At 41.7% G+C, this 22,436-nt stretch overlaps 1 protein-coding gene across 1 annotated transcript; it reads left to right on the top strand.

Moving 5' to 3' along the window:
• Positions 1–1,389: 1,389 nt before the first annotated feature.
• scarf2 (scavenger receptor class F, member 2) lies at positions 1,390–21,196 on the top strand. The gene is made up of 11 exons (XM_023265868.3): positions 1,390–2,105; positions 4,496–4,554; positions 4,653–4,754; positions 5,427–5,946; positions 6,453–6,671; positions 6,878–7,006; positions 7,358–7,461; positions 8,589–8,703; positions 9,039–9,136; positions 14,718–14,873; positions 16,982–21,196. Exons 1-11 carry the CDS (start codon positions 1,996–1,998, stop codon positions 18,202–18,204), a joined length of 2,835 nt encoding a protein of 944 aa, XP_023121636.2. The 5' UTR covers positions 1,390–1,995; the 3' UTR covers positions 18,205–21,196.
• Positions 21,197–22,436: the final 1,240 nt, after the last annotated feature.

The raw sequence follows: 22,436 nt of genomic DNA, 5'->3' as shown, positions 1-22,436 counted from the left end.
AACTGGACTGTTTCAGTATTACAAAATGCTATTGTGTTGCACAGAGTAGTTTTACAATGTCTGAGGTGAGCTGGTGTGCTGAGCTGCAGCGAGTGGGAAGGAGTTGATGGAGGCAGCAGTGTAGACTTAGATGGCAGAGGAAGACAGAAAGCGACTGTTTTCATGGCAAAAAACCCCCCCTTCTAATTGTGTCATTTTAATACACAGAAAGTAGTATTTAGGAGTTAAAGCAGTGACCAGAGAGAGATCAAAATTCTTCTTATGCCACCGATTGTTTTGATTCAATAATTTATTACAAGGAACAAAAAACTTCACCACTTTGGAGAGCTCTGTAATGGAGAGGGACTGACAGACTGTTTTTCAAAATAATTTGCAAGACAAATAACCATATGCTTGTAGAATATTGAAGTACTTGTGGGACTCACAATTCCACCCTTGCAACATTGTTTTTATGCATAACAGTGCGCTTGAATTACACAACATGAGGATCAAATCTGCTTTTTTGGAGCATATGAATGATAGGAAAAACATCAGTGTTATTCATTTTAAGTTCTCTGATTCTACCAAAACAATCCGATACGCTGTTTAGGATCATAACACTTTTCCATTTTGAATTTTGACAGCAGGTTGCGTTGACATATGGACAAAGATGTCGTAACGTTTTTAGAGAGATAGCTTATTTCCTGAATCATTTTAAAAGACCCCTGAAGATCCCCAAAGCTCACAGCTGGAATGAGATTTTCTACGGTGAGAAAACAAGAGACCCCAGACACATGTATTGTGCAATCATTTGTTCAAAACTCACAAGAAAAGTAATTGGACTGGAAGTTATTATGCTTGTGATGTAAACAGCAACAAAACGTGGCATCTCTCCTGGATTAAGAGGCTCGGGATTTGCGTTTTTCTCGAGGATTTAATGCAGGTAGGAGCCATATGTCATCACCACTTCGTTGGTCTTAACAGATGGGGGAGCTATTGTCTCACATGTAGTTACTACACTGCTGCCCCCTCCTGCCCCCAACACAATGACACACACACACACTTTCCTCATCTATCAATTAAAACTACTTCAAAATGATGATTTCGAGTTGATTACTATTCTACGAATAAAATGCATACCTATAATTTTTCATTTTGTATATTAAGATGATGAAAATGTGCAGCTGTAAGTGTTGATAGTGGTTATTTCTATTACATTAAACAGCATTTTTAAAAATGTTTTCTTATAATTGTTTTTTCTTTCTTTATTAAAATGTAAAATTAGGCCACATTTTTTTTTATTTTTATTTATTATTATTACTTTTTGAACCCATGCCATTAACGCAGACCCTGTTGCACACAGGCCTATGTAAATTTGGTGGCGCACGCATAGCGCACAAAGCCAAAGATAGAGTAACAAATCAGGAATTTCCCTCCTGCCACTCCTGAGAGCGCACTAGAGGACCAAAGTTACGGATTAAGCGCTTCTCCTCAGGGAGGACAAAAAAAGCGAAACGGAGATAATCTACTTTATTGCTGTTGTTTTGGGAAAGATTACCAACAATCTGTACGTTTCCAGACACGTGGAGGACATTATTTTTGGCCAGAAAAAAAATAGTTTTTTATACTCATTATGAGTTGGGAGCCATATGCGTAATGGCCTCTTATAGACCCTTTTAATGGAATAAAGCGGCGCACTGCAAGACGTTCCTGAAGAATACTGTGAAGTTTTGGGTTTATGACTTTTTTTTCAGCTGTGCGGTTGGGATTGCTGTCGCTGGTCAGTTTTTTTTCTGCTGCTGAGTTTCTCGATGGCGTAGGTGGTGACAAGACTCTTTAAACACCTCAAAACAAGGATTTAAACGCTTCTTTATAACGCAGAAACATCTGGATTATGTGCGTAAAAGGACACCGGAGCGTGTAAAGTAGAGTGAAAGCCCACCGTCGGTACTTTTGGAGAAAGGGGGGAAATGCGGGAGTGAAAACGGCGTCTAGAAGGATGCTGCTGCTTGTACAATGGAAGTAAAGAACTCCTTTGCTGTTGTTGCGGTGGTTTGTCTTTATTTTTGCTCCGGTTTCAGCCAAGAACTCAACCCTAAAGGCAGGAATGTGTGCAAAGCACCTGGGTAAGCATGCAGCGAAGTAGGAAATGGGATTTATTTCAATATAAATCAGATTTGTTTTTAACTTTTCTGCCTTCTTTCGGGAATTTCTTTCAAACAAATCAGATTTATAGGGTAAAAAAAGTGACTTTATTGCATTCATGTTGTATTTTATAGTTTGCTGGAAGGGAAAATGTGTCTGAGACACTCAGAACTTCACGTTTTTTGCAGTGTTGGCCTCATGCGTAAATAGCGGTTCTCGTCAAAGTTGGAGAAGTTTTTTTGAGGATCCATTGCATTTTTTTTTTACAAGGAACTTTTTTTTTATTATCAAGAAGTCTTAACAGCATTGTTTTTCGATAGATCATTTCACGTTGACCCATTTCTTTCTTACATATAACGCGTTTTCTGTCTGCTGTAGCCGCAACAGGAGGAGGAGGAGTCCATTGAAGAAAGCAGCTATGCAGATGTGTACATCTGGAGCAGGAGTGTTGTGTATAGTCTGTAGGGGGCGCTCTCACTGACGCAGTCGTGGCACCCTTGGATAAGACCCTGTTATTGACTTGCAGAACAGTGAAAAGTTGGATTTTTAAGCTTCACTAAACACATTTTGGTTGATATTCAAGAAGGAGATCAATTATGTGAAAAACAATTGTCTTATAGTCTAGGAATCCACACAGCCTGCTCTCAGAGATATCCAAAAAGCAGTGTTGGATGGGCTTATGTGGATGTCTGGTGTAAAAGAAAAGCATCCAAGTCCACAATTGCTGACTGCAGCATCCAAGCTTGTTGGACTGACGTCTATGAATCTTGAAAATGCGGGAGGCCAGAAGCAGCAAATGGAGTTGGGAGCTAATTCTCCAGCATGTTTTCTAAGAATGAGAAGTGCTTATTGTTTGCTGAAGTGTCTCTATTTTCTTCGCATAGCTTTGCAATTTTTTTTTAGGATGGATGAGCATGGGACTGAAAAAGAAAGTGAATGTTTCCTGCGGTAAACGTTCTTGGACCAAAGCTGAAAATAGCTTATCTGAAAAGCCACACATTTTCCTGTGCGCTCAGAATGAAAGTAATCAGGAGCTGCTCCTCAAAAGCTCAACTTGTGTTGTCATCTCATAGATTTTTTCTTTTGCTTCCCAGCGCAACAAATTGTCATTCAGCAGGAAAAATACACCCTTAGTGCTTGGTGAAGTTTTCAGTGTGACACATATATAAATATACCAGTAAATAAAGCCCAGCACCGATCCCTGCTGCTCTACAAGTTTGACATTTTGCCCTCCTTGCAGTATTCAGCATTCATTACAGTGAGTTTGTCGCTCACCACTCGCCTGTTTTTTCCATTATGCCCATTATGTTTTTATTTTTTCTGACCTGAATAGCGGGAAGTAGCTCAGCATTTATCATCACTTGTCAGCGTTTCCAATAAGAGTCCTCACATTACTAAATCAGCTGCTGAATCTGGCTGCAAAGGCAACACATCCCAACCCGGCTGCCTGTTGATGTCTTTAACGCTCATTGTTTTCTAGCTTCAAGTGTTTGTAAAAAAACATTTGGGAACAAAAAAGAAAAGCTGTTAGTCTTGTGATGTTTTCAGCACTGATGCAGAAAATGTGTTTTCAAATTGGTGAAAGAGCGGCTGTCGAAGCGCTTGGCAGAGGTAGTCTGTGCGTTCTTTATATGGGAATGAAAGGGCTGCAGCTTTGCCTCTAAACACCCAAAATAATTTCACAAAACACTGAATGCAATTTATCACCCCGGGTTCTGACACGGATTGGCTGTGTTAAAGGTCAACAAAGGTCGAATTCATGTGTTGACTCTAATTATTGATAAAAACTAAAATCCACTGCCATGTTTCGGAAATAAAGCGGTCAAAGAAACATTTAAAAAATGAAAAAAAAAAGAACACAGAGGTTTCGACCTGTGATCTCCAGCACGTGCCTATTTTGGCATAATAAAAAAAACAGTGCTGCTCCCTTTTGCGCTTGAATGAAAGCAAACTGTCATCTTTGAACAATTTAGAGGAAGCTGACGTGTTGCAGGGGCCCCACGGAGGTCACAGGTGTGGGAGGAAGAGGAACCATCCTTTCCTGTCAGGCCTCAAAACTTGTCTGCAAAATATTCACGCTGCTCCCCAAAGGCTGAGGGAGGCTAAATAGGCTGATAAGCTGCACGGTTTTAAGGGCGTTTGAGTTTGCAGTGACCCAAATTGAGATAATTACACTACAATGTGCCAAGCATATGTACAATGCACTATGTACAATTGCAGAATCTGGCCACATCAATGAGAAATGTGAGATCAGAGAGGCCTGAGCTGGGTGTGGATGTTGTCACTTTGAGACATGTTTGTTTTACTTGATTTCAGTTTGATCTTTCCCCCTCTCATTCCTGTAACTTTTTTTCCTTTTTCTTCTCTCCAGGTCATCGGGATCGGTGTGCTGCAGTGGATGGGGGCAGCTAGGGGATGAATGCCTGACACGTACGTACCATAAAGAGTGCTAACATTTATCAGCACACGTCACATGGCTCATTGTGCAAGCCCGGTTGAATAATGTGGCCTGTTCTTTCTCACCGCAGCTCTCTGTGAAGGCAACTTCACCTGCAAGGAAAATGAGGTGTGTGTCAGGCCGAATGAATGCCGCTGTCGTCATGGATACTTTGGAGCTAGCTGTGACACTAGTAAGAGACTCTTTCACTTTTGTTTTAGTCTGAATTTCTATATTTTATCCTTTGACAGTGGTGTTAAAAGTGCGAGTGGATGGAAAGTGTGTTCAATAGAACCAATTTTTGGTTGTTTAGCCATGTTAGGTGCAAAATTCAAGAGATGGCAGCTTTTTTGTAGTTGGTCAACTGGTTTAGCACTTGGATTGAAACTGAAATATGACAACTGTCCAATAAAATTTAACATAGACAGTCATGGTGCTTAGTAGAACAAATCCTGCTGATTTTGGTGATCGTGTGGCTTTTGCTTTGTCGTTATGAAAAACTATTGAATGGATTGCTATAACATTTAGTATCATTTTCCCTTTGGGGTGAAGGGTAACAAATATGCTGATCCCTTTCATCTAATGCCAATATCTCTTTAACAGTATTTTGGATTCTAACCAAATATCAACGAAACAAACTGCATTCACGTCAGCTTCAGCTGCTGTTTTTGGGGCCAATTAGCAAATGTTGCTAACATGTAAAACAAAAACATGACCAACTTGAACATTAAGCCTGTTATCAGTATTTTAGTACTACTTGGCCTAGTTTTAGCATCCCAGAATCACTTACACAATTGTAGATTCTCAGCCTTTATGGATTTTGACAAGCTTTTCTTCATTTCCTGATGACACTATCTTTTAACAGAGTGCCCTGCCCAGTTCTGGGGCCCAGACTGCAAGGGGAAATGTAATTGTTACCCCAATGGCCAGTGCGATGACCTAACCGGCGAGTGCACCTGCAACCATAATCGATGGGGACCTAACTGCGAGAATGCATGTCTATGCCAGAAGGGGAAGTGCGACCAGGATACAGGAAAATGCACATGTCACCCCGGCGTCTGGGGTCCCCAGTGCAACAACAACTGCTACTGCAGCATCAACTCAGTGTGCGATGCCATGACTGGGAGGTGTCAGTGCAATCCTGGCTGGACGGGGAGGAACTGTGCGATCCAATGCAACTGTAACAACTCGCCGTGCGACCAGTTCACAGGGCGCTGCCAGTGCCGCGAGAGGCTGTGGGGCCCGCGGTGCGAGCGATACTGCCAGTGCATCCACGGCAAGTGCAACCAGGCCGACGGCTCATGTACCTGCACGCCGGGGTACCGTGGGAAGTTCTGCAGGGAACCATGTCCTGCCGGATTCTATGGTCAAAACTGCAGGAACAGGTGGGAGGAAAAAAACTTGGCCAAGAGCAAATGTACCATATCAAAAACACAGGAAACATGCAGTTGTACAGATGCCTAATGCTCAGTTTCCTTGACTGATCCAAATTATAGTGCGGTTTTGCGGTTGTGATAGGAAATAAGATCTGATATACGCTGCAGATGATAACCCTTAAAATATCTGAACATGTAACTTAATGGAGCAGTGATAGAGTGAAATTTGGGGGTTGGTATTCACATTATCCCATAATCAGCAGCCAGCATGTAAAAGCAATTCAGGTTAAGTGATTTACCTTCCACGGACTGTGCTGCTCTCACACGATACAGCCGCTATAAACCAAAAAAGAACACTGCCAGAGTTCAGTTTTTATCTCCCTCTTTAAATGATCATTAGAGCAACAATCTAAAGTATAAAAACACAGATGCTTTCAGTATGTGGTAAATTAGAAGAAGGATTATTTGCAAGACCAAGACAAATGACAGCTCTTGTTTTGCTCGGTTGCAACCAGGTGTGGACACTGCAAAGGCCAGCAGCCCTGTAAGGTGACAGAAGGACGCTGCATCACCTGCGACCGAGGCTGGAACGGGACTCGGTGCGATCAGCTCTGCACCAAGGGTTTCTTCGGCGAAAACTGCCAGGAAGTGTGTCCGACCTGCAAAGACGGCCACCACTGTGATCCCATTCACGGCAAGTGCTCGCACTGTAACCCCGGCTGGATTGGGGACAGGTAAGAAAACACAGACCAACAAAACACAGTGGTATATGGAGTCAGCCCCTTTGTTCCTGCAGAGCTTTATCATTTCAGACATTTCAAACAAAATAGCGGTGTGTATAACTGCTAGCTATTATAATGCAATTTTCTGCATGTCCATGACTCGTACTTCCAGGCATGAAAATGACAGTAATCACAACATTCCTTCTTGTGTTTGTTAGGTGTGAGGTGCGCTGCCCCAACGGCACGTACGGCGAGAACTGTGAGAACAACTGCAGTCACTGTTTCAACGGCATCTGTCATGTTGTCACCGGAGAGTGCCTGTGTGACCCGGGCTTTTATGGCACCTAGTAAGTCATGAGACACCTCCCAGCCCAAAAGACACATGTTTATGCCCTTGGCAGGTTTACAGCTCGCAGTGAAAAATTTTGATGCTTTCATATTACGTTTGTCACTCGCTTATATATCTTGAGATGAAGGAATGAGCGTTTTTGGGTTTTGAGGCATATTTTCAACTGATGAAACACATTCTTTGGAAAAGAGAAGTGAAATTCATGCTCATCACAAAGAAAAAGACTTGGAACAAAAGAGCTCATCCCACTTATCTCATTTCTGTTGTCCTTTTTTGTCCCACTTTACACATCTGTCGCTTGGAATGAACATTAAACAGATGTTGTTTTTGTCTCTTCTCTGTGCTCAAGCTGCAATATGACCTGTCAACCTGGGCAATTTGGAGTCAACTGCAACCAAACCTGCTCTTGCCATGACAAGAACTGCGACCCTGTGTCTGGTGCCTGCCATCTCCGTGAGAAAAGATTCATTTTCTTAGATAGTTTGTGGTTAGTTAGTTGGGTTTCTTCCCAAAAATGACCCATTTCTGAGAGAAAACTGATATTTTTTTGCATGTCCTGCAAAAGAACAGTCTGAACAGTTTGTCCAGATTTCAGATGCCAGTATCTGGCTGTACACACTGAGTACCAACAAACACATCTATCCAGGTCAGTGTGTGTTGCGGGAGATTTAGGGACCTTGATAGTGTTTCCAGACTGAGACTGGTGTCCTTTTTATGGCTGTATTTGTTGGCTCTGTTCCTGTCCAGCCAGAGAAGAGGAAGGAAGGAAGAATAAATGAAGGGAGGGATGGAGAAGAGGATAGAAAAATAGAATTTTGAAAGGAGACTGAATTTGGAAGCAGATTATTGGACGCCAGCGTGGAGAAAATCAATGTACAACACACAACGATAGCAGGAATTTCCACCAGTGGACATAATGGGTGGTGGCAAGTTGGTCAGTGATATCATAAGACCTTTTATCTCACCCTCTCTCCAAACTAGCAATGACAACATGCCACACCAAGGCTGCCCAACAATCCATCTCAGACTTATCTGACAGTCTAAAAACCCGAGGGTCACCGCTATTCACCCCCTTAACGGGTAGTTTTTCCTTTTCTTCTTGTGTCATCCGTTCTTGCAAAAATGCCATTCACACTTATGCAACACGGCGGTTATTAAATTTTGGGGTGTATTCCACTTTGGGAGGGAGGGGTGTTAATAAATCATCGACAATGTATGGTGGAGGGTGTGTAGTACACAGATGGGGGTGCAGGAAATCAATAATGAAAGGCTAAGTGGTCCCATGTTAAAGGGAGGTAGGTTTAATTTCGGTGTATTTGTTGTGAATTTCAGCCTGTTGCTATGTCATTTCCTCAGAGATTCTTTAATGTCAGTCAGGAATTGAAATCAATTACTAACACAACACTGTTTATCTTTGTTATGAATGCTGTGACATTATTAAATACTACATGCATTGTGGATTTATGACCAGAGTTTTTATTGTTAGTTATAAGAGAGAGGCGAGATGTGTTGAAACTGGCATTCAGAGCTTCCCTGCACCAGTGTGGCACACCCAGAATTCCCTGCTGTTCATCTTTCAGAGCCCAACCAGCGGATGGGTGTGATCGCAGCTGGAACCCTGGTCTCCTTTTTATTGCTCGTCCTCCTCTCGCTGCTGTGCTGCTGCTGTCTGTGTCGACACAAAGACGACCACAAGTGAGTGACAGATCTTCACCTCCCTGACAGTCCTAGAGGTTTCAGTTTCTACCAGGAGGTTCGCCCTGGTTATGAAAATATCTGAGTATATTTTCTTTTTACGTTTTTTTCTCCCAGGTACTAGATTGTTAAACGAATAAATGCATATAAATTGTATTTTAAGTGCTTTTTATGTATTGACATTGCACTGTGAATGGCAATATGAGCAGCCCCTGAGCCCTCAAAAAATGGGAGGCAGAGGGCCAGGTTTAAAAATGCCTCTTTTGAATGATTCATTTGGATTTCCATGGCGTCATCCCTTTTTTCAATCCTAACCAAGACAACTCTACCAACAGCAAAAAAGCCAAACGGATCTTGTGTGGACGTTTCAGCAGAATCAGCACTAAACTTCCCCGTATTCCACTGAGGCGACAGAAACTGCCGAAAGTAGTCGGTAAGCCCCAAAACTCTCTCTCATATCCCATGGCAGCGCTGCCAGAAGCTGCTGTATTTTATGTAATCTTTCTCTCTGCTGCTTGCACACCACAGTCTGCTGAAGTGTGTCCTTCTCAGCTTCATTAGCAGCCAGTGAAATGTAATGATTTTCAGATTCTGACATGCAATATGTTGTGGAAATCTGTGTTTTTCAGTCCGACACAGCGGAGACAATGACAGCAATGAATGGCAGCATTTTGTGCTACCTTAGTCTGCCTCTTAGATGATGAATAGGGTTGAAAAGTGTATGGTGGCTGCCAGGCGAGTATGGGGTTTCATTTGAAAGGAATGCACTGGTTTTAGAGCCCATTATTATTCTTGGCACTCTCAAATGCCATGTGTTCATATTATTACAACCCTAAACTTGGGCTTTTTTCCTCCCATTTTCTTTACTCTTTTACTTGTCTTCTTCCCTGAGATTTTTTTTCTTCTTCTTCTTCTTGTGCTGAGGAGGAGGGAGGAGGCTGTGTTATTAAAAGAAGGCCAGTGGTTGTTGGGGGGCCCGTCTGGTGGTGAGTGACGTGCTATCAAAGGCTGCACTGTTTGGGTGGACGCTGCAGCTCTTGCCGCTCCATACGGAGGTCTCGTGGTGTGTGACAGATCTGTCTGCGACTCCGGTCTTTTTTTATTGTAGACACAGAAGATATGCTGGTCTTTTAAACCCCGCAGCGCACAGTTTATCTTGGTTGTTTTTCTTTAGGGATCAAAGATACAACATTAATTATCTGTATTTCTCTAAAAAATCAAGCATTTGTGTAAGCAGATGGATGTCTCGTCCCTTTGTAATGAAGTTATATTAGCATATATATGATTATGCTCTGCTGTGACAGTGCTGGATAAATCTGTTGCTACAGCCTAACCCTATAGGAGAGTTAAGTATGAAATGTTTAGCTGCCAACATCAACATAACATTAATATGACATTTATACTAATTATAATCAGTCATGTGCTAACCAATAAAAATCAAACAATCCCTGGCTCCAGCGTGTCACATGTGAGGTTTTCTTTATTTGGTGACATTTTAGAGAACACAAGATTACACGGCTGGTCAATGGCACAGAGCTTCCTATCTTTGCTGTGCCTTCAGTGCTGTGGAAATTTGCAAGCTTTAAATGAGGTCTTTTGAAGTCAGCGTGGCGTAGAAGGAGTTAAAACATGATGACCTGGTTTTTTTCCTCACCATGTCTGAGCAGCATGTGCCTCCTCAGTTATCCAGCTGATTATTTAGGCTAGAATCTGTCTCCATTATGCCTCAGTTCAAGATACAACACTGGGACAGAGCTGCCTTTGTCTTACTGGTGTGGAATATTAATGCCTGTTTGTGAAGAGCTGGAACAAATCTTACATGTCACAGTTTTAAAGAAAGATACAGGGGTGGGTTTAGCCTGCAAGTAAAGAAAAAAATCATCCACTTTTAGGCCTTTACATTAAATAAAAGTGCCATGTAGTAGTCAAACTTAAAGGTACACCTCCATGCCTATCATGAATGGTGGATGTCTCTCTTCTTCTTCCTGGTTTTGTTCTATCAAAATTTGTGCTACTCTGCTTTCTGTTGGGCTACCCACAGAAGTGTGGTCTGCCAGCATTTAGAAACTCTAACTCTGAGTGGAGCTCCACAGTCCTGCACACACACACATTCCAGAGGGGGCCCAATGGGGCTGGAAACAGGAAGTGGTCAAATTTACCCCAGCTAGTGTCAGACCTGTGATTTATCCACGCCAGGGTCAGTGGCAACAGATGTGGCAGGACAGAAATAAAAAAAAGAAAAAGAAGGATCCGAGGTGGTGGGATAGAGGACAAAAGACAACATTTACTCCTGGGCAGAGTTGGATAAACATACTGTCACCTATTTCCCTCTTGGTGAAACTTCAGGTTGTTTACTTGTAGATTAGCATTCCATTTGAAGCATATTTACTCCACGCCCTGCCATGTTCACGCCTGTCCAGCATTCCTTGCATCCTCTGTGTCCAAATGCTTCCTCATGGATGAGTGCTGAGAGCAGTCCCACCTGCTTTTTTTCATCTTTATTTATCCAGGGAAAGTTGGCAGCGGATCGCAAATGTGTTTGCAGCAACACAAGCGAGCTGGCTAATAAAAACAGGCAAGGAAACTTTCTCACACCCTAAAGTCACACTTAAGTGTATTAGGTTAGATGGGAAAAAAGCAGTGTAGCGTTTTAATAGTGTGAACCGGTGTGTATAAGCCTGCATTTATGTGAATTTGTTAATGATAATGATTAGATCTACAGGCTGTATGTTGGAGGTTGTTCAATTTACTGTATTCGTTAAAGACTCTGCCTGCGGTCTCATAACCCTGGCACAAGCTTCTTCCAGGCTAAAAAACATTGATTCTTGTTATTATTGGTGAGTCATTCAATGCACAGACTTCTAGAGCTGGAGCAGGTATTTGAACTGGCAGCTTTCACATTGTAGCCTTGTTCTTTAGGCTCTAGACCAGCGCTGCCCCACTGAGCAACTGTGGCGGTGGAGGCTCTGCAGCTGGGGTGGGTCAATAATGCCCTGTTGTGTGTTGGCCTCCATGTAGGGAGGGATCACAGTGGCGTCCAGTCTGCAGAGCAATCTGCCCCGCAGTCTGGAGGAAGGAGCTTTCAAGGGCAGCAGTTGTTCATCACTGCGTAGAAAGTAATCTCCGAAAATGCCCATGTGTTAGCTTGTTGACTAACATGACTGAAATCTTTGCATAGGTTAGCTGTTCTACATTCCTCAGAGCCTCAGAGTCTCTGCCTGTTTGTCTGCTGCTACACAGCAAGAGTGCAGACATGCATACACAGCGCATACTTACTCATCTGTTTTGTATTTGCATTATTTATTTGCTGTATTCTTCATAGAATTTCATAAAAAGTGTCTTTCACCTGCATCTCTGGTTAAATATTTTGCTGAGTTCTGTATATAATGGATTGCTTTTAATATACCACATCCAGATAAGCGTGATTTCTCTTTAGCAGTTGATCCAATGAAGATAGCAGCCTCAGAGACCTTTTTGTAGCCACATTCATCCAACTACACCTACAGAAAAAGCTGGCTGGCATCTTTTGTTAAACAGGATATCTCTAAATAAACCCATAAGTGGGTGCTCTTGGATGGAAGTCCCCTCTATATATCAGAATACTTGCTATTCTTGGTCTGTTTTGACCCTTTTACACACATCTGCACTGGCTTATTGTAGACGTGTTGCACCTGTGTTGACATTATCCATCCCAGAAGTAACAGAAAGACTCCCAAAGTCAAACATGTTGTTCTGGGAGGTTTTGACCGCTTGCTTTGGTACGATGTAAGAAAATCTTCTTTAAGAAACTATTGTTTTGGATCAGTGGTATCAATAAAGATTAATGAGTCACATTTCCGAGCTTTAAAACAGTAATTTCCGACTAAAATCGAAACCAGAAAAACTAGAGAAAACTCAAGAGAAGCAACAACAACATGACTAAATCTGGCTGTTGTTTGACTAAAAGTTAAAAGCAACCAAAAGTCATGGTGCGAGCCAGATGATGGTCGCAGGACGCAAGAAAATAAACATCAGACTGGTTAATGATGAAAAGTAAACCAGACATGTTTGGTTTACGCTTTATGGCGAGAGGAACCTCTGAACAGGTCATCTGCTAAATGCACTGTGACCATATTGCATTTTAATGCCGTGTTTGAGCATTTTTTAATTGCATGCATATATGTAACACTAACAACAGGAGATGCAATGAGAATGAAAAAAGCTGTGTGACATCTATGGGCTTCCTGTGGTTTTATTGCTGAAATACAAGTCAGTTCATCTAGTAGCGTTTTTACATTTCATCGAGTCTGAAAAAATCCAGATGTAGATCTCATAAAGTCGCACATCGTTTTAGTTATAGTCAAACAACAACAGCTATGGAGCAAGGATTTGTTCCTGGCTGGGGTCCTGCTATAGTTAGGGGGATTCCTTCCATGCAGGGTTTATCTGATGTCTAAACAAACGGATGGACCCATGTGTCAACGGGCACGAGCATCTGATGTGGTCGGTCGTGTCGAGTTAACGCCCAGCGCAGTTTGGGCCAAAACTGCAACGTTCAAGATGGGAAGATCAACCCAAAGTGTCCGCCAGAAACCGCAGCTGTCCTGAGAGTGAAGGGTCAGCAAAATGCTTCAGCGTCTGAGGGCTGAGAGAGCAGCAGGGAGACAAACATGACTTGACCTACATTTGAAGGAGAGGATTCAGTGGAAGATGACGAAAGAGCCATTTGTGGCTCATTTGGCTGAGCAACGAAATGCTAGAAAAGAGCAGAATAGTTCAACTTAGAATCCAGTTCTTTGTCAGTGTATCAGATAATATGCTCTTTGTTGCAGCACCATGATTTTTAACCCTTGCTGTTTCTATGGCTTCACATGTCATAATTCCCTTTTAACAAGCCTCTACACAAAATTTAGAACTACAGATATATGTAGAACGAATAAACATTAATAAATGGATGATTAATCCTTTATTTATTGTTTCAGAGAGCAGGAATACTGTATTTTTTTAGACATTAGACCCCTCGTTCTTTCAGAAAAATCTATCACAAAATATCATGACCTATTTTACCTTAGATCTCAAAACATAACCATTATGGCAATATATTTTATTGAAGCTGAAAATAGCATTGGAAAGAGCCAATCTTGAAGCTCTTGTAGTCTTTTCAATGACATTTTCTGCTGCCATCCTGCCTTCAACCTGATGTAGAAGTAAGGAGCAGCTGATTGTGTTGTTCCTTGACATTAATGTCACCTTTGCTACTTGCTCAAGATTTTCTGAAACCGCTATTTGCCTTGGGTTGACCCACACTGGATAATCAAAAATCCATTTCAATAAATACAGGTCATATTTGATCTCGAACAGCCTCAATGTACAAACATTTATAATACCTGTACAAATACAAAACTTGAAAATGTTCTCATTTATGGGTATTTTAAGTCACTTTAGGAAAAATAATGACATTTTCGCTTGAAACAATGACGTTTAGAGTGTTTTTAGTGCTGTCAAATGTCAAACCAGACAGTGTAAGGGTTAAATGGAATAATTTACACTTTGAGAAGGTGTGTGTGCAGGCAAGTCGGTGCGCCTTTTTCTTCTTGTATCTCTTCTGCTTCTTGGTTTTTAACAGACAAATGCATTGGTTGATAACCAGACAGACAGTTTGCGTCAATAGAGCCGCTGACCCAGCAAAGCAAAATCAGTGTTCTTGGTGTTGACTGAGAATGTCTTACATACGTGCTTTCCTTTTCACCTGCTAAAAATGAAATTCAGTGTGAAAAATCTAAGTCTGATCATCTGTGGGTGCGGACAGCAACTTAAAAATATCAGCATTTGTTTCTGAAGAACCCATAATGTGGGCGCCTTAGTTAGCTCACATGCAAAACCAATAAACCCCTTTTTTTTCTGCACACTCACTTAAACCAACGCTTTCCTCAACTCCTCTGTGAGACTGAGTGAGAACAGACTGTTGTTCTTGTAACACAGTACAATACCCTCCGACTGACCTTTTGGCTTCTGCATTTGTTTTCTGTTCTCAGTAGCCCACCACGACCCGGAGAACACCTTCAACTGCAGCTTCATCGAGCCCCCTTCCGTGGCCGAGCAGCCCTCCCCCTCGTCCTGGTCGTCCCAGGAGTCCTTCTCTTCCTTTGAGAGCGGAGACGAGGGCCCAGTTTACTGTGTTCCCCATGAAGGTGAGTCATCATTTGAGTAAATAAACAGTTTAGCTATCTGGAATGAGGCACAGTTTGTCTTTGGCATCGAGGGGGCCTTAACATAAAGATAGGCACATGTTTGTGAAGAAGTCTGGCTGCTCGCTTTGACCGTGCAGTGACTCATGCACTTCTGTAAATCTCATTATGGAGATAGTCGGCTTTTAATCACAAGCCATCTCGCCTCAGGTTTAGCTTTGAGAACAAGTCAAGTATAAACAGGAAATGGAATGGTCAAGTCAGCATGTGGCACATATCCAAACAATGACTAACTATTTCAAGTTTGGTGGAAAGCACCATGTTCCATCGACTTCTATTCTGGACGTATGACACTGCAAATCAGACTTTATTTGTGGGGATTTTTTTTTTGTGTGTGTGTGTTTTAGCCCTCACGTAGTGGTTTGGTTTGGTTCACCCTCTCCCTATTAATGTTTCAAGGACTTTGAAACAATGGAGTCTGAGTAAAAAAGCCTCAGGCGTAAAATAATACCTGAAAACACCATGAAAAGGTTTTTGAATTAGAACTGCACTGATAGGGGCTTCTGCATTGGAATCAGTCCAGCTTAAGTAAGTGAAGTAGCAATTGAGATGGTAAAGATATCTTTAAATAACATGCGTGTTAGTGCTTTCTTGTTGTGATTTAGCAGGAAAAAATGTCTCTTATAGAATAAACAATGAAATGCTATTTGTGAAGGTCACAGATAAAAATCATTGTTTAGAAGTTTCAGATTTACACGCTGCCATTTGTATTTTGTTCTCTACTATTGCACTGTTCTATCTCAGTATGATTATTCAGTAATTGTTTTGATTGACTCACTTGTTGCACGAACGTTACAACAGTTATGGGATTTTTAGTGAATGCTAAAACACAGTGTAATTGTACACTCTAAAAAATAATGTTTGTGCTCAACAAAAACAAAACAATAACAACAGTTTGCATCTAAGTTTTTGCTTTATGACAGCTTCTAATGAAACTGTTCAACCAGTAAAGTGCATTGAGTGAAGGGAATTATCTTTTTCTCCATAATCAAAGGCATTTTAAATGGCCACTTATTTAAAGATTTTGTTGACTATTAATGAAAATAAAATTGTTCCAACTAGTATTTCCATGTCATTAAAAAGGATTTTCTTTATGTGTGTTGTACTTAATTGCCATAATAATGAACACAAGTTGTTAAGTCAATCAATTAAAAAATCGAAGCCAAGAGGCCGGAGAAGCAGGACTTGAATGGCTCCAGGGCAGGGGACCCATCAGATCCTACGCCAAAAAAGACTCCAATAAAAAACCACCCAGGAAGAGAGGGGGCTTGAAATCCGGACTTCAAAATGAGGAAAAGTCAAGGTTATCATGCTGATTTCATTAAGCTACCTCAACCTGATATTTTTTTTAAATGATGTTAAGTTGATGCAACATTGCATTTCAACCCAAACCATCTAAATAATATTGGTGATTTAAAAACTGTATCTAAATCATTAAATTAGAATATTGGTCTGGCAGTTACTCATTTATTTAAATGGCGGGAATAAGTCCCTTGAATTGCCTTTAAGAGTTTAACACAAGAAACCCAGGAAACCATCAAGTTGCCAAGCTGACCCAGTGACACAAGCAATATTATTTGCTTTAAAAGTTGTCAGATCTTAGCAAACCAGCCCCGTCTCCAAAAAATTACCTTCTCACACAGTTTCATTTCGACCTATCTTTGCCATTCATGTTATTGCTCTACTGTTGCTCCTTTTCAGCCAACCAGTCAAAAATTAGATGGGACTCATCACCCTGGTAACCCTGAAAATGGAGAACAACAAACACTTTCTGAAATGGTTTATTTTAACCCAAACCGTGCTGTTTTCCAAACCTAACTACATGGTTCTGGTGCCTAAACTTACCCACAGTTACAACTAGTAAAAATTAATAACTCTGCTCAGTTAGTCATATAGGAACCTACTTTTCAGGAGACAGTAGAAACAGTAGTAAGCCATATGCTACTGGTCATATCAGACCATGTCAGGCTGTATTACTGAAATCCCAAAGTGTATTAAATTAAACTACAGCATCTTGAATTAATATCTGTTCATCTGCCAATGATCCCCAGAGTCTATGAATGAAAGCAAAGAGAAGCGGAGCCCCAGCCCAGCAGCAGAGAAGCCAGAAGCCGTTCCTGATGAAGACGATGCAGGGGAGTACACCTCGCTGAAAGACACGAGTGTCACCAAACCAGAAGGCAGTGAGCAGCCATTACTCAAGTCCTCTGACAGTGAAGGTTCCACCAGCGGCTCAGAGTCCACAGCTGCAGCTGTCTACGCCCGCATCGCCCGACTCTCCAAGCAGTCTAAGGAGGATGAGGGCAGCGGCAAGGACGGGGATGGAACTCCTACACCAGAGGCCAAGCGCAATGGAAAGCCACCACCTTCACCTGGCAAGCCAAAACCCAGGCCACCAGACCCGTCTACTAAACCAAAGGTGTCATGGATACATGGAAATACCACAGGAACCCCTCAGCCAGAGCAGCAGGGAGGAATTAAGACACTAGGGGTGTCAAAGGAGAAAAAGAGGAGCTCCAGCGATGGTTCGTCCAAGAGTGAAGAGCGTCAGAAAATGAAGGAAAAGAGCCGCGAACAGCAGAAGAAACAGGAGGGGAAGGAGGCAGATGGCTCCCCCAGCAAACACAAACCTCTGCGAGGTAAGAAGTCTGGGGATGAGCACAGCAGTCCCAGCCACATGGAGCACATCAACGGTGTTGTTCAGAATGCCCTCAAGAAGATTAGCAACTTCCACAGCTCCTCGTCTGAGAAGAAGAACATCGAGAGTCCAAAGCAAACCGCCAAAGAGCCGCCCAAGAGCCCGAAGGTCCTCCATCCTCACATGAACTCGGAGGCTGCCACGCTGCTGGCCGCTCAGCTCAAGGAGAAAACCCAAAGCATCAACAGGAATGAGGGGACAGGACTGACAAAGACCAACGGCCTCTCCACACCCAAGGGAACCCGGGAGAAACCCACACCTCCACAGAAAGCCAAGAGGACGGCCTCCAGCGGATTGAGCCAGCAGGGCTCCACCAAACCCCTGCTGCCGACTTCCAGCAGCCTCCTAAAGATGGTGGCGCCCGTCGCCACCAACCTCGGGACCCCCGAAGCCAAGAGCCCGGAGAAGCAGGACTTGAACGGCTCCAGGGCAGGGGACCCGTCGGATCCTACGCCAAAGAAGACTCCAATAAAAAAACCACCCAGGAAGAAAGGCAAGGAAGGTACTGTGGATACGCCTGAAAGTAAAACACCCCAGCAAAAGACAGCCATTATGCCACCACAGGTAGTCAAATAAGTGATTTTAACAAGTTGCACAAAGTTTGTGATGGATTTCCAGAAGACTAAAATGAATTTGTTGAAAGGTGAACCACCACGTAGTTTTTCAATCAAGAAACTTTTTGTCTGTCTGAGTGTGCCGTGACTCCAGGACCAGTCAAGAGTAAGAAATGCTTTAACCACAATTGAGTTGTATTGGTGAGGCGTACTATAATAACCTCTATACACCATTGTATTTCATTTCAAGAAACCTTTTTCTTTTGTGTAACAACTATGTATCAACCGCACACCACAACCTGTGGCTAAGCCGGACACGACTGTGAGAACAGTGGCGCAAAGACATAATCCAAAGTTCATTCATCTCTAGTCCTCTGCAGTAAGCCCACCACTATATTTATATATGGATTGCTTTTGAGGTTGCATAACTGTAATTTGCCATGCAGGTTGTCAGAAAAATAGCTATTTTTATGTATGCTCTCCACAGGTACTAAAGGTACTAAAAATAGTCAGAAAATTAGATCCTCTGAGGATTGCAAGCTATTCTTTTGTTCATTTTCTTTTCTCATTCGGGTGAGCCAATGTGGAAATTCAGTTCTACACCTAAGCCAGCTTCAGATTTAATCCTCGGTCTTAATCTCAAGGTTATTCTTTGCAGGTGAGGATCTACTGGAATACTGATAGCTAAGAGCAACACTTTCTCAGTGAGATTTGCTGGATGTCATTAGCCGTGTTTCCATAATGTATATTTATGCGCATTTTGAAGTGTTGCGTTGGAAAAGGTCAACAGAAAAGTCTTCAATTTGCTTGGGGTGGTTTTTGTCTTTTATAAAACATGAGTAAATGGGTGATGAAAAAGTTTTGACAGTTGATTAACGAGACCGTTTAGCTGTTTTTGTCTCAAAACTGACCCAGTTGAAATCAGTTCCTGAAGACTCGCCATTTATTTTCATATATGACCAACATTTTGTTTCTTCTTCTTCAAGGTTTTTTCGTTTCTGGCATTTTCTACTCTGTTTATTCCGGCCATGCATAACATAGCATATTTTGCCACCTTCTAACTACACAATAGAGCCTTGTTTTTTTTTTTTTTTGTAGTTTTTTGGGTTTTTGTTTTTCGCTCCAAAGCAGTTAATGGAAAGCAAGCATAATTCACGTTTTCTTTTTTTGCAACATTGGCAATTATATGCAAACACGGCTATTATCTTTAGCAGTGAAAGTATAGTCATATTTTCTCCTTCATCCTCCAAGTTTTGGAAATGTTATTCTAAATTTGATACCTTGAGGTACACAAATTATGCTACATTTGTGGCTTAACTGTCCTCCATACTTATGATACACCTTTAATTCCTCACTGAGCATCACTGTTGTTTTCTGTGCTCTTCCATACAGAAATATTTGCGCTCTCCTTCGACCAACTCTGTCAGATATGGTTTGCTAAATCCCAAACAAGCTCTTCGACCTCTCAGCAAAAAAAGGGGGCAGTTTAAAACCTCCTTCATACTTCTGCTAAAACCAAATCACCAGAATGTGCTCATACTGTACGTTTGACTCAGTCAGCTAAACCACTAAACCAAAAAACCCCAAGCTATCCTATGTCCCCATTTTATGTCATGATTATAAATCACTTCAAATTCACTTATTTTCTCTGTAATAGAGGAACAGCTGCAGTTTCACATTCTGTTTTCAAGAAGGCAGGACAATATCCTCCTTGTAAATCAGAGGCATTAGATAGTTTTGCTTGAATAATTGCTGCATTTCCCTGCAGATCAGACTGCAGAAGGAGTCTGCCATGTGTCTCTGCGCTCTTTCAGTTTAGTCAGAATATTAGGTCGATATCACCATTTGAGCTATTCTCATTTCACATGAATTTGTTTATGCCGCCGGGGTACTGTGTGTGGGGAAAAAAAAAAAGAAAAAATCCTGCCAAAGATGCTTTATCCCTCAAGGATCATTTTTATCTTAAGCTGGCAGATTCAGGCTGAAGTAAAAAGGTGTTTTAATGTCATTGTTTTGGGCTGAGACTGTTAGAGTAAATGGTACTGCACCTCCAGTGTTCAAATGTGCCTCAACTGTGGATCAGTTTAAGTGAAAGAAGCTAATGCCTTTGCCAGTGTTTTTTCAAGTGTTCATCCTAAAAGAAGTCGGAAAAAAAAGGCTAATTCAGTTTGTCAGGAGGAGAAAAACGTCTTTATTCCAGCAGGCTATTTTGAAAGTAGCACTCAAAACATGAGCTTTAAATGATGGATGATAATTTAAAGTGTGCAGGAAGTTCTGTTAAAGTGTAATTGGCATGTTTTGAGCTGAAGAATATGCTACATTCACAGCTAATTTGGACAAATGTCCTGGTGTTACGTGTTTCTATCAAGGTACAACACATTTCTTAGTTTTTTTTTTTTTGTTTTTTTACTTGTATACATTGTGTACTTTTTATTATCTTTGTAAGCTGTGCTTATATGACCTTTTAGGTTCTTCTGTTTTCCTCTGTGTCGATGAACTGGCTTTCATGTTGTATTTGCTTTTTTTTTGTTTTGTATGTTTGCTCTGAAGCAAACCTGCAGTATGAGTATTTTCCTCCTGTAAAGTTTACATTGGCTTTGTAATTGTTCTCTGTTGATGTTATTGTTTGTGTAACACTTAACTGCATGACGCAGAGTGTAATTATATGGCATTAATAGCTGCAGAGGAAATCTGTAACCTTCTTGTTCCTTCCATTTGTTATTATTGCCTCCCATAAAAAAAGAATCTAACTCATACAGAAAAGGATTGTACAATACTACTATAATACCACTGTTGAAACAACTGCATATACGTAAAACCATAATATTGTGTAATTATGAAGTGACTGGCCCGCGCCTGTGTTTTTTTATAGGCTTACATTGCATTTTGTAAAGAAAGGGCCTGAAAAGCTGCAAAAAACCATCTGTAAGGTATATTATGTCTTTTGTGGTTTGTTTATAGTAACTTTTTATTACCATTTGTGTATGGTTATTAAATCGGTGTTTCCTCATTTACTTCTTTGGAATAATAAAAAAAAAAAACAAGCAATACATGTAGCTATAGTCAAACCAGAATTTAAAAACCAGTCCTCATTTAATCAGTTTCCAGTGACAGTCATCATATGCTAATTCTCTTTGCCTGTTCGTTCTCAGGGGGTCGTGACCTCTCCTTGGCTTCTGTTCCCAGTATCTGCTTCCAGTTTTACCATCCTACAACAGCAGTAAGTTGAAAAAGCATATACTGAGCGATGCGCCGCATAAATCATCCGGTGTACTCTCCTCTCCATTCATTAGAATGCTGATTGATATTTGACCCCTTTCCTGTGACTCTGGGCTACTGGGCTACAGAGTCTCGGGGACGAGGCAGGAGTCCTGCAGAGTCATTCGGTCACAGCGGCTCTTCAAAGCGCCCTGAGGGAACCAGGGGACTGTTGATTTGGCTCCTACAGGATGGGGGGCACAAGAGCTCCTTTCATTGGGGGAAAAACAGTGGAAAGTCTGTGCTAAGGAGTTAATCACGCGCTGCATATGTGTCCTCGTTCAGAGGGGCGAAGAGGGATGTAGCCAAAACTGGGCCACAAGGCAGTGAAGGAGGATGGATGGATGGATGGATGGATGGATGGATGGATGGATGGATGGATGGATGGGTGGGTGGGTGGGTGGGTGGGTAATTGGAACCAGGAGGCAAAAGTGGGCAGAAGTGGCTTTGTTTTGGACTCTAGGGTTTTACTTACTGTGCATACAAAAGTGTTAAGTCGCATTTTCAACGTTATGAAACCTGAGCCTGGTTTACAGTTGGCTTTTGAACCCATCGGCGAGATATTGATGAAACTTTTTCTTGACATTGACAACAAATCGATCTTGCAGACCATTCTAAAAAGATGTTATCCCTTCCAAAGTCAATATACATTCAGCTTGTTTGCTTTGTTTTTCAAGGGGTTTAGTTCTAGAGATGGCTCTAGAGGTGCTCAGCTCACCCTTTAGTCCAGATTAAATATCCCGTCATCTTTTGAATATAATGCAATATAATGCTGGATATGTGTTCATGATCCAAGGAGGATGAACCCTGGTGAAGTCAGCGATCCTTTGACTTTAGCACCACCATTAGCTCGACTATTTAGATTCTTATTAAAACATGTTTGGGAAATTTCTGCAAAATCATTGGCCCAAAATCAAGCATGGAGATTTGTGATCCCCATCTTGGACCGCGTTAAATAGGGATATTTGTTGTTGCAAGTAAAATTTCTATTAAATG

This window comes from Amphiprion ocellaris, chromosome 6 (genome assembly GCF_022539595.1).
Source record: "Amphiprion ocellaris isolate individual 3 ecotype Okinawa chromosome 6, ASM2253959v1, whole genome shotgun sequence".
NCBI lineage: Eukaryota > Metazoa > Chordata > Actinopteri > Pomacentridae > Amphiprion > Amphiprion ocellaris.
The sequence above is the reverse complement of the archived record's forward strand: the minus strand, read 5'-3'. Positions and strand labels throughout refer to the sequence as shown.

What these genes read in the sequence shown, in the direction of transcription:
- scarf2 (XM_023265868.3), top strand. Translation starts at nt 1,996, where the DNA reads ATGGAAGTAAAGAACTCCTTTGCTGTTGTTGCGGTGGTTTGTCTTTAT. An exon ending in AATGTGTGCAAAGCACCTGG is followed by an intron (nt 2,106 to 4,495) that starts GTAAGCATGCAG and finishes TCTTCTCTCCAG; the next exon opens with GTCATCGGGATCGGTGTGCT. An exon ending in CGACACAAAGACGACCACAA is followed by an intron (nt 8,704 to 9,038) that starts GTGAGTGACAGA and finishes CTCTACCAACAG; the next exon opens with CAAAAAAGCCAAACGGATCT.